Source organism: Dromaius novaehollandiae, chromosome 2, assembly GCF_036370855.1.
Source record: "Dromaius novaehollandiae isolate bDroNov1 chromosome 2, bDroNov1.hap1, whole genome shotgun sequence".
NCBI classification, from domain to species: domain Eukaryota; kingdom Metazoa; phylum Chordata; class Aves; order Casuariiformes; family Dromaiidae; genus Dromaius; species Dromaius novaehollandiae.
The window spans coordinates 12104393-12117430 of NC_088099.1; the positions used below are offsets into that span (position 1 = coordinate 12104393).

The 13038-nt window shown below is 38.2% G+C and overlaps 1 protein-coding gene across 11 annotated transcripts in view; it reads right to left on the reverse strand.

Annotated features, from left to right (window-relative positions):
- Window positions 1–13038, reverse strand: part of DIP2C (disco interacting protein 2 homolog C) — a 328593-nt gene that overhangs the window by 61835 nt on the left and 253720 nt on the right. For all 11 annotated transcript variants that reach the window (XM_064505765.1, XM_064505764.1, XM_064505770.1 and 8 more), the window contains 5 exons: window positions 12401–12540; window positions 10675–10811; window positions 8204–8412; window positions 7219–7333; window positions 1517–1718 (listed from right to left, as the gene is read on the reverse strand). In XM_064505765.1, the coding sequence (XP_064361835.1) occupies window positions 1517–1718; window positions 7219–7333; window positions 8204–8412; window positions 10675–10811; window positions 12401–12540 (803 nt within the window). The remainder of the gene's footprint in view (window positions 1–1516; window positions 1719–7218; window positions 7334–8203; window positions 8413–10674; window positions 10812–12400; window positions 12541–13038) is intronic.

Genomic DNA, 13038 nt, shown 5'->3' on the forward strand with positions numbered 1-13038 from the left:
TACACTCCTGTTAACATTTGTTTTCTGCTTCTAGAGTGGATTACTGCTCAACTGCAAGTGACAAAAAGCTTTACTTTTAGTCCGTTATGTCCAAACTTTGTCCAAATGATGGATACTAAGGTACGTGGTGTATGTCTCAAAACATGAGATGTCTAAGTAACCGGATAATGTACAATAAACAATGTCTACCAGTGACGCTGCTTTAAATAAATGAACGCAATATGCTCTGGGTATGTCACAACTATGCAAAGTGGACGAATGTGGTACCATCAGTTTGATTTCTGTCTTTCTGGCATTGCTTTTACCATTTATAGTGACATTTAATGTATATACCACATCTAAATATCTCCACTGCACTGACACTACCTAATTCTGTGATTATTTTGGGATGCAGCAACATAGACCTACCAAAGTGAGCACTGCAGTTAACCAGCTTCATTACTTTCAGATTCTCGTTAAGTTAGTGAAAGTTACTGTTAGCCTGTGACATTCCCAGTTTTGCAAATTAAAATTATGTTTTTGATTTCTGAATTATTTGTCCAAGCATTTTAATTAGAGAAACAAGTTGGCTATTTTTGCAAACATGCACTGAATTCAATGGCAGATAATCGTCATATTTGAGATGTTGAGAGTGAAAACACTTCACGTTCCAAGCTGTTTTTCAAGGTGGAAAGTAATCAGCAATTACGCTAACGTAGCTGAATTCAGGTTTTAAGCCTGAGGCCCAGATCCAGAAATCCTTCAGATTATCTAGGCACAAAAATCTGCCATCAGTTTCAAAGTCAAAAATGTGTTAAACAAGTTCTAGTTGGAGTTGGAGTCACCAGACACAGCACAGTACCACAGCAGGCTAAAATGACCTTCTCAGCCTCTGCGTCCGGTACCTTGCTCTATCATTTCATACAATACTCATCATACTATGCTGCAGAACTGCTGAAGAACCATCTTAAAAATAGTTAGGGTGTTACCCTCAACTATACCTTCTGCAAGGATAATTCACAACCTTCCTCCTCTGGCGAAAACCTTTATCCTAGTTCTTAGTTTTGATTTATTCATAGCTGGTTTTTAACTACTTGTTCCTCATCCAACCTGTTATTTTGCATCAACAGTTCTCTTCCTTTCTACTTCTATTTTACAAACAGCCTTCAAATAAGCCAAGATTTTCACTCTCTCTGCTGCAGTCTGAATTCATCCTCTTTGAACATGACTGACCAGGAATTTGCAAAGAACTCCAGGTATGGGCTCAGCTGTGCCTTCTACAGTGATTAAAATATCTTCATCTTTACATAACTTGGAGAGGCTTTTCAAGCATTTTTCTTTGTATTCTTTGTGAAGGTGCTTCTTCCATCTTCCCCCAAAACAAATGATATCCTTAAACCACCTAGAATATTTAGCAGGATCAGCTGATCAAGCAGGACTCTCACCAGCATTAACAGTTACTTGATTTTACTCTGCACAGCATCATGAACATACATACAGTATTAAGCCATGGCTCCCTTGCATTCACTCATCTTACCTGGCTGTTTTTGTCTTGGTTTAGGCAGGTTTGTTACACACGTGTGGGGACACATAAGCACATTACAGGGATGCAGCGATCCTTCCAGGAAAAGCTGTTTGGTTTCTGACAAGTGGATTCCTCCCAGCGGAGTCTTGGGCAGAGTGTTTGCTGGTACTAGTGCTAAGCAGTAAACTCCCACTTGATGAATACTGTCAATAGCCTAAAAAAAGCAGGAAGCTGATCTTAATGAACAGCTAATTTTTCATCATTATAATAAACACTTCTTGTTCTGAATTACCACATAAAACTGCCCTAATAATTAACTGACAGTACAAAGATTTGTACCAAGTACTCAAAGTACTTCAGCAATGCCACTGATAAGGAGGTTTTCTTCAGTGGGGACAGGTGGACAGAAATATAATACTGATGTCATTATAGTCATTGCAGAAGCTATAAAACAACAAGAAACCTGGTGATAAATAGGCAAAAACCTATTAAGAAATGCCGCACAGGCATCTTTTTAGGCACACACGAGCAGTAGGTATCCTGGAGATTTATTACTAAGATGGGCTGGCAATTCATGTGGTGAAACTGATTTTAACCTGTGCACTTCTCAGAATTAAAATCTGAAAGAACCCCATCAACTTAACATCCAGTCTGTCTTCAAGAGCTAAGAAAAACTTCAAACGCTACACAATCATCACCATACACCTACCAATTTATGTAGCTTAAGATTTTTTTAAATTTTTGTAAGATTTTTTTAAAAAGTGTTTCCCTCCTTGATTACTGTGTAATCAAAAAAAAAGATCCTTGTGAAGAAATGGGGACTGATACAATAAAAGGAAAAACTATGAAACTATCCACTTGAAAAAAAAGCTGTTGAATGAAAACGTGAAAAATAAGCATCTTTTAATCAAATAGTAGCCATATTCATTGTGGAGTCAACTGCACCACTTTCAAAAAGCAATCTGTAGGAAGTTGAGGTTCACTATCTTTGTAATTTATTTAATAAAACATGAGTATACATGTATTTAGATTTTAATTCCATACACATCTTAACTGGATCTTTTCCTTATGTTGGTAACAAAAATTACCGCAAGTGAGCTAAGAAAAGCAAGGAACTTCAGATATCCAAGCAGACTGAAAAACTAATTACAGACAGCATCTCTTATGCAAAGTTAAATGTTGAAAAACATAATTTACTTAACTTGCACTTGAATTTTTAACAGTGAGAAAAGCACACACACATATCTGTTGCTTCAAAGATATAATCTATATTCTTAGACAAATCAATAATTATTTACAGTAATTAAGGGTAAACCAATAAATTACTGATTACTTCAAGAGAGATTCTAAATAATGCTTTGCTTTTGGCTTCTGTTTGTTTCATTTTTATTTATTTGATTGTAAAATTTGGTAAGACAAAACAGTAAAACAGTTACTCATTTTACAAATATTGCAGTTTTAGTAGTGGGAGATCTCAGGGCAGAGGTGGAAGACCTCACTGCTGGTCTATGTGCGCCTTGTATGTAAAAGATTAAAATCTTGGGAATAGCTAAGTACTTATGAGAGCCAACAAACACTGTCTCACACTGCTGGCAGAAATATGAAGCGCAGAGACATCATAAACTCACAATCATAATGTTATTTGTAGGTTTTGGAAAGCAGTGATAAATTATGGGATTCTTACCTGACACCAGTTATAAGAAAAACTGTTATAGGGCAAGTAACCATTCTTTCTTATTCAAACATACGGCAGTGTGGCTCCTAGAGTTGGTGAATGGGAAGTCGTATCCAATTCTGCTGGGATGAGGGGCATTATGTGTAATGATCCCCCAGCAACTTGAGCACTTTCTACTTTGATAGCTACCTCAATAGCACAATGTCTGATAAAATGTTGTGGGTCATTCAAAATTGTCACCTTTCAGGTTTTGAAATTCAGCACATTTCTGAAGCAGGTGAACAATTTTATTTTACAAGGATGAGCACCGATGAAATGAGCCTTAAAGTTTTGAGACGAAGGGTACCAGTCAACTTATGACACAGCTGGCATCATGCCTCTTGAAGACATGGCTTAGTTTTTGAAATGACTCTGTCCAGCCAGAAGTAAACAGTGAAACTGAAATCTTTATTCCTCTGTTTCATTGAGAAAACTAGTTAGAAATACTTGCACAGAGTCCAGACCTGCTGTGTTGTCCAAGCTAAGAAAAAATCCCGTTCTGACAAAATTCTCTTGGCAGGTGCTTTTCTGTTCTGCACTAGATCTCCTCACTTTGTCTAGTCCTGTCCAGTCCGGCCAGTGTGCTGGCACGGGTAAAACCAGCATGCTGTCTGCCAGGTACAGCAACCACAACTCTGACTGAAGGGTCAGATCAGTTTACAACAGCCTGGCAATGAATGAATACCTAGGATTGCTCTGACTGAACTTCTACAGGACCTGCGGACCTTTATTCACAATGTCACCAGATTATCCTCCTCCTCCACTACTTGCAAGACACCTTCTTCCCCACTGCTGTCTCCCAACCATGCCTCTGCTAACACCCCCAGACACAGCCCAACATAGCAGCTTTATCTTGCTTCAGCACTTTGCTGAGGAGGAGGAAGGGTTGGAGAGAGTCAGAACAAGGTGCAACCCACTGGAAAGAAGTCCTGCAAATAGCAGCAGCTCAGCTGTAAGGAGGAGGAGCAGAGATACAGCAAAGCACAGCAGAAGCAGGCAGTGTAGAACAGAGCTGGCACAGGGCAGCACATGGAGGGTGTTAGAGAAGTCTCACAGTTACCATGAGAAATGAATGGCAATTTGATATAGTTTGGTATCACAGACACTGAGAATTGTGATAAAAGTGTGATACTGTTATGTTGTTCATCACCAGCAGATGATTCAGTTGCACTCAGTTACCACTTCCTGACATCTGTCATTGAAATCCTGATCAGGAAGGAGGCACAATGCATCCAGCATGTTCTTGGCTTCCGTTCTCCATCTTAGATCTCAGCTGAAGTGGAACCAGAAACTTCTTGTTCACATAGTGATGTGTGCCGAGTGGCAGACTTCACACATGGGTGCTGAAGCAGCCATACATATGTGTATGTTGATATATGGCCTATCATTCCTAGACACTTGTGTGGCTTGCTCATATTCAGAATAACAGGGCTTGTCTTCTGGCAGGAGCACTCTGATACAGAACTTGCACAGTGTTTAGTATTGAATTCTACTGTCTATGATGAAATAAGACACAATTTGTGTAAAAGTCACAAAAATGCTCAGCTGAGAAAACAGAAGTGGAAGTCCAGAATTTCTACCTTTTCTTTAGGGGCTCTTTCCTTGATAAAAATCATCAAAGCATGGGCAATTCAAAAGCCCTTCATTCTAAAATAGATTGCCCTTGCTTCAAAGACTTTCTGTGCGATGGACGACCTAAAGGTTTTAGCTTTTCTTGATAACAGTTTAGATCCACTGTGAACATGAGATGTCTCCATCTATATGAAAAGTAGCTATCTTTTAAACCTAGAGAACAGACAAACCTGTCTTAAGATGGATGAAAGCTTGTTTGTTCAATTTCTTCAAGCACATAGTATACAAAGATTTCCTTTCTTATTCAGTACAAAGAAATAATGAGTAAAAACATCACTGAATTGTGTAGGATCTTTTTCTTTGGCTCTTGGGTAAAGCAAAAAATATGTTTGTAATATATTCACCCGAGAAGAGTCCTTGAATAGAGACAGAGGGAGGTAAGCAAGGGAAACAGAAGTAACAAGTGCCCAGCTGTAGAAAGAGGTGAAACCATTTCACGAGGTAGCAACAGATAGACTTCTTTTGCTGTTATCTGTTGCTTTTGAGCAAGAAATGGTTTAATTATAGAGATGGAGGAGATGGAAAATGAGTGCTCTCCAAAGTATCTGATATTTTGTATGAACATTATAGTTGAAAAACCTTGAGTAAGGTCATGACATTTGCCTTAACTTGGACTCCAATATATAAGGAGAAGATCAGCATTTTTTTACAACTAGTGGCTTGAAGACCATGGTTCCTCAGAACTGCTTCACCTGGCTTCTGGCCACCATGTTCACAAACCCACCAAGGTGGGTTTCTTCTTTGTAGCATGTGCCTTGTATGATCCACCAGACAGCTGGAATGGTGATACTACAGATTCCCTTGCAGTAGGTATCCTCTATGCAGATATCTCCACTGTTGATGATTACACCTGAGCTAATCAATCACTTCCCTTCAGTTCAGTGGAGTGAAATGTGCATTTTTAGGATGTGTTTCATCCAGTTTGTTTTAGCCATGAACATGGGGTACTATAAACACCTAATTCTCTCCCACTGATTAAAAAGAAATCTAGAGAACTAGCTCAAATGAGCGTATCTACTTCAGATGATGTCATCTCCATACCAGTGCCAATAACTATTTAATAGGGACTTCTGTAGCTTTTGACAGTAAGATCATTTAATACATTTATTCATTACTCTTTGAAGTAATGAATAAGTATATTATTGTAACCATATCCTACTCTATTCCCCTGCTATCACTTCAAGTAATACCTGTTTTCTTACTGCATTTTGTTTTGGAAAAGGATCACCCTCTTTCAAATGAGAAAATGGCATCTGCCAAGTACCTCAGAATTTGTTCAGCAGAAGCTGAAATGAAGACAATGAATACAGTTGGCATCCAAAAAAGTCAAATTTGAGGAAAGAATGTGTTAGATGTGTTTCATGGACCATATATGCTCACACAGCTACTAGGCACTATCAAGTATACTCAAAACTCCTTAGGAGAATTTATCCACTCTGATTTTAAAAAGCCACACATCAGGTCCGGGATCCCTTTATTAAGAGAAAGCATATTTTTTAGTGATCGAAACATAAAGTGTTTCACAGACTTCTCATGTTTAAAATGCTTAGTATTAAAGATCTCCACAGTATGTGACTGGTCTCTGAAAAATTGAGGAATTGGTATCATATGAAGACTATGCCATCGCTTCATAAGGTGATGTGAAAATCTTCTTGGGTTAGGGCTTTGGTCTCTTGCTCTCAGAAAGGAGCAAGGAGAATAATGTCACATTCATAAAGACGATCTCAGGCCAAAATGAACAATTATTTACCAGACACTGCAGTTGGTGTTCTCCGGGACATTTGCTGGGACTTTATGCTTCAGAATGGCATTTTGTGATCTCCTTCTAAGATTTCTTTTAATATCTGAAGCTGTATCTGTGTTCCATGAGTAAACCTGGTCTCTCTGTACAGGCATTGATGAAAACCTTCCTGATGTGGAAGCTCAGTAAATGGCTCAGCATCACTTGCTGGCATAGTCAGAACAAAGACACAAGACTACTGAAAATCTTAACTCTGGTCCAGTAACAGAAAATTCACTAGTGCTGGCTGTGCTGATTCCTTTTTTCAGAAGTTTTGAAATTTAACAAGGTTAGTGAATTGGCTGCTCACTGCCACAGGCAGTGAGAGGGGACTGGAGGAGCAATTGCAGCCATTCTGCTCTTTATGCTCCATGCAGGAAGAAAGCAGGTAGAAGGGATATATGTGGCCTGGATAAGAACCTTCACTCAGAAGAATATAATTTTGTGCTCACTAGGTGCAAATGCAACTGAAGGTGGATTTACAAATACTTAAAGACAAATGTCAGGTTATTGTAGGGGACAGAAAGATCAATAAAAGGAATAGAAGGCAGGAAGAAATAGCTTCCAAATGTACATTAAGAGCATTACCTGGAGAACTCTACTCATCCATTGAAAACTGTCTTCCTCTGTGGAATCTGGCCTTTGCTCAGCAACAATAACTATCCTTTCGTCGTGCAGCACACTCACTGAAAACACTGCTATTCTATAGGAGAGAAAGACAGAACAGTATTTAGTGCCAGGATAGATTAAAAAAAAAAAAAGATCTTCTAAGTTAACCCTCTGTAACTATGATTTGCTACTTACTACTCAGATGTTTGATGCTTCAATTAGCATTTTTTAGAGAAAAAAAGCAACATAAAAAAAAGCAACAGTTTTGCATAACTTCAAGAGGAGGAATAGGGTGCCTTGTTCTAGAATCACATTAATAATCTCATGGCAGGGCGGGAGATGTGAACCTTCTCAAGTTCATAAGAAAGGCACTAAATCTGGGTCACCCAAAGCTTGTTGTTAAGCTTTTGTCATACTTTATATAACAATCAACGCAAGCACCTTCTTCAGCCACTTAAAAGAAAGCAACTGCAACATCATTTTGTGAGAGGTCTGCTGTGACCAGATGTGAGCGCATGCTACTCATTAGCCTATTCATGTTTTGGATGCTTCCTGTTTAGTTTCAGCATCTTAGGAGGGTCACCCAGGGAATGGCTGTCATGTTCAAGAACTCCAGTGTTAAGTACATTGGACATGTTCAAGTCAGACAGGAAGGATCCTGTTGTGCCAACACCTTCAGAATTAACTAACTGTTGAACTGGAAGTTTTTAAAATCACAACTGTGGACCTTGGTTCCTAAAGTCTGCCTCAGCACTGTCTGCTGTCTTCTGGTTCTAGCCATATAAATATCAGTGTAGGGAAACTGCAAAGAAATTTTATATCATTGCTATTTTACTGATATCAGCAACATACAAAAAGCCCAGTGTAGATTAGGCACTCACTTCTGAAAGCATTTTGGGTCACTTACACCAAGTCTAAGCAAAATAATGATTTCTATTTAACAGGAGAAAAGAAAGGACCAAACCTCCCCCTGTAGACGAATTTCATTGGTTCCACTGCCAGTGCTGTTGCTACAATGTCATCAGCATTGTGTCTTCTTCCACTGACGACCATCAAACCATCCATTTTGCCGATAACAAAGACAAGTCCACCTGGTCCTATAAAGCCTAGTAACCCAGTCCTTATAAAAGGATATTCAGTGATAGGGCCACCAGAACTGGTCATAGGAAATACCTGTAAGACACAGAAACTCAGGTCTTCAGTCCTAGACACAGGTATCATACTGACAACTATTTCAAGCATGCTCTCACAGATGGCTCTTATGGAGTGAAATAAATAGGTCTCTGGAGATGCTCTTCTCTCTTCTCTGACTACAAAGGGAGGATCACAGAACTCCTAGACATGGGTTTGTAATTTTCAGAAACCTGAGGTTAAGCAAGTTGAATCCCACTCTGGTTTCCATACACATTTTCCCTAATCATGGCTTTGTAAATCATTTACAATACAAAATAAATAAATAAATAAACAATATTGAATAAAGAAAAGGCTTTGCAGAGCTAAAATAACCTGAGGTCCTATGTACAGGGGACCTCAGAGATAAAACTAAGTATTACTGTAGAAGTTCTTTCAGTACCTCCTGCTCATTTCCAGCATACTACACAAAGATAAACAGGCAAAAAGTAAAGCTATTTTAATGTACTGTACACTTGTGACTCTTAGAGCTTACTATATTTTTATTCAAGGTCAATACCATCCTTACAATACCTGTGCTAATGCCTTATGTTGCCTGTCTAAAAGAGAAAATACAGTCCTATACAGAGACTCTTTAAAAGAGCTGGTTTGAACAGCAGGTGTGTACATGATTCCACAGGATGGAGTTCCACTCAGGATAATTTATTCTGCTTTTCTCATCCTAAATACCACGGTTTTATCCTTTTGGTATATGAGCTACTTCGTGTTGCATTCTGACATCGCCACACTTTCCTACAGTCTCTTCCTTAAACTGAAATAGTCTAAATGCAAGTTATTTAAGTGGAAGACCATGAAAATAGTGTCCTTCAAGGCTCATCTGAAAAGAAAGGTCAAATTCTGCTCTCAGATGCGCATGGATGACTCTTACTGAACAGATTTAATGCTTCTACATCCTCAGCCATAATTCACCTCAGTATCAGAAAACTCTTTGACTCTCTATTCCCTGTTACATGAATTAGACACTAAAAAAAATAATAAAAAAGAGTCCCCATGGAAGAGGGTCCTTAAGAATAGCCTTAACTTTAAGAATGAAAGGTCCCTGCTGACTCAATAGCAATTTACTTGCGTATAATTAAGAATAAATTTAAATGTCCTGCTAAACTGCAGACCCAAGTTATCAGTTATGAACCATTTTTTACAGCAAGTACTCCAAAATGAATATTTTCTACCTTTCTACCATGAAATCTGTCAAATCTAGGATTATCATTCACACTGGGTAATGCTAATTGCTCTTGTAGCACAGCAATCAGGGATCAACAAATTTCACATCACAATAGCATGGTAGGATTCCTGGCTTCAATAGCATGACGGAAAACTATATCCATGGGCCTCCACTAATTACTTCGGATACAGTGCTTACAACATTCAGATCTGCATACTGAAAGCTGAAGCCATTTTGCTGGAGAAATTAGCCATGTTTAGGCCACAAAAAATGGTAATATTAGAAAGAGCATTTGTTAAGGAAAATGTAAATGCATTATTCTTAATTTTTTCCCCAAATATTAAAGGAAAAAGGTTCAGAACTTAATTTTAGAACATTCTCTGCTCAGTTTTCTCACTATTTCTCCGAGTTGTCCAGCCTTTCATACTGGCTTCAACAGAAGTTAATGGTAAGAAGTGAGCAAGGAAAACAGAGCTATGAATCCATCAGTCTACAATGGAGCTGAAACGTCCTGGAAAACAGATTCCACAAAAAGCAAAAACAGCTTTCGTTTAAGGCAATTCAAATAGAAGCAGGAAGGGACTAATTAGGAAAGGGCAACTTCAGTATTCAGATATCTCTTGAAGATAACTGCGAGGATTCTGTATGAATGCAAGGCTTTAATGCTGGCTGGGCTGTGGAAAGGTTGAAAACTACTTTTTAAAGACACACAGCAGTACTCCTACTGTTTGCAACAATCACATTCTGCATGTAGCTAGCTCAGGCATTTGCACGATACTACCTTTTGAACTTTGTCTTTCTTCCTGCTTTCCTTCAGATTGTTTCATCCCCTCATATCTTCTTTCAAAATTACAGTAAAAGCTCCTCAGAGCCAGAACTAAACCCACATAAAGATCTGTTATTGCGCTCAATGAAACAGACTTCAGTGAAGATTATCTGGCCACAGTACCCAAGGTACAAGCCATAAGCATTGATTATTGCTGATATTCTGTTATTATTACTGCCAATATTTTATGTAAAACAATATCCTCTAAAAAAGTTTAAAAAGAAGGTTTTTATATAGCAATTTTTCCTCATCTTACCTCAAAAGTATTTTTGGTCATGCCCGAGAGTCCATAATATGATGTACCCGTTGCAATAGCACATACACAGAGTTCTCCTATTTCATCTGTTTTACAGAGCTGAGGAATTCCATCTGGCTTCACTGAACACATTATAGCTAGAGGAAGAGCAAAGAACTTTAAAAAATATTATAAAACTAACTACAGAGTAATATAAATGCTGTGGGAAAGACTATGGGGGAGGTGACATAAACAAATAAATTATATGTGGATGCTAATGTCTAACAAACAGTTTTGCAAACATTAAGGTGTTCAACATTAACAAACTAATATTTACACAAAGAATGAAAAGATTTTTATGTAAACCCCGTCTTTACACTGAAAACAAAATCTAATTTGCCTTGCTTTCTAAAATATCAGTTGATTGGTAATATCTCTGCAAAGCGTGATTGCGTTTTCAGTTCTGCATACTGAAGACCAGATTTGCTCCAGTCGATGCAATACGAAATATTCTAGATGAGCTCTTGATCATAATTATACTGCCGGGAGAGACGGGCAACCAGGAAATTCACCTCTCCCTAAGCAACCCCATATGAAAGATTAAGCTATTCTAGCAGATAGTACTGTTGTTTCACTAAGAATTTCTCAGAGCTCAGACTCCTCTCACTGGTTTTACCGTACTGTGGAGCCAGCAGGAGCTAAAGCAGAGGAATTAGAAAGCACTGGTTTGAGGAAGAAGCAGCTTTACATGTGAGCCATGTGAATACGAATCAGGTATGCTGTTTTAGCTACAATCCCTCTATTAGAAGTCCAGCATGAGCATAAACTTTGCAATTGAAAGACAATATGGTGAACAGAGGAGACCAGAAACAACCCAAAATGTCTTTGAAGTATAAGTGTAAAGAATCTTGAATGACCTTTCACTCTCTCTGAGGAGAAAAAGGAGAGTGTACTCTTCTTATCAGAGCTTGTAGCATGAAGCACATGATGGTACACCTATAACAGTATTTTATATGATAACTATTAGATAACAACCAATCTTATCTTCCTTTATTTTAAGTTGTTCAACTGAAATTTTGTAAGAGGCATATTTTAGGTTTTATTCATTTGGTGCATAACAGACATTCAGTTATGAAAAATGACAGTAATCTTTTCCAGTCTCTATAACATTTCACTTAAAATCTAGCTCATATGAAAAATTTTATCTTCATCTTTAGAAGCACAGGCTTCATTCTGAATTTATCAACGTGAACAGCTCAGTCATACCTCCTCTTTCTGATAACTGGGTCTTAGCACAAAATTTTGGGAAAACATTCTGCAAGCCTTTTGCTAGCAATCTTTTACAATACGAATCTCAGCTGGGTCAGACTCATGTACTATTTATATCCCCCAGACATAGGACTCCAACTTTCTTATTTTCTGTATCAGTATGTCATAGTTAATGAATTGACGCTCTGACACAGTGCCAGATTGTTCAAAGTGTGCCACTAACGTGTGTAAAGTGACCCAGTGAGGTATATACAGAGAGGAAATCTTAGGATTTCAAAATCATAAGGTTTTGCTAGGTAGTGGTTTTGGACTAAACTTCTTTGAAGCATACCTATTCTAATCCTAAACCCTGCTGTCTAACAGCAAAGTACGCTCACCTATGACTTTATACAGTAAATTACTTAAATTAATGAATGCATTCATAGTAAGGGTGAATCCATTCATAGTAAGTTTTAAAGAAAGTTGTTCCAATTCTCACCTCCTGGCATCACTAGGCCAACATCCTGTACAGTAAGAACAGAAAGTTTTTCTTCAGAATCCACTCGAATCACTCCGTAAGTGAGACCGTGCATGGACAGAACTCCTCTGCCTGGTGGCTGATTGCTGTCATCTGTGGGCCTGCAAACACAGTTTATAAAATGAGTGGACAGTGTGCACTACCAGGCAAATGTAAACATTTCCCTATTCTTACTGGACCACTATTGCACTTTACCATCTTTATTTCAATGCATACAATTTAAATAAAAATAGATTATTCGAAATTATCCCATGAAAATTAAAGCAAATTACACCTTCCTCATTCATGGCCACAATGCTGTGGACGCAGCATCTTTGTAACTCGTTGGCTTGCTCAAAATCAGTTCCAACATACTATATGATTCCATAGCACAGCACAAGCTGTCTGCCAACTTGTTGCAGTGCAAAACTGCATGTTGCATCAGTGAACACAATTATACACATATAGAGTGTTGCTTGAGCAAACTAATGTTGACCTATGCAAGTTATTAAGCCAGAGTAAAATGTCAGATTCTTATACTGCCCTGCACTTGCAAATGCAAAACTGGAGGTTAACATGATGCTGATTTAGTTATGGATAATGCATCCATGGAAAGCAGA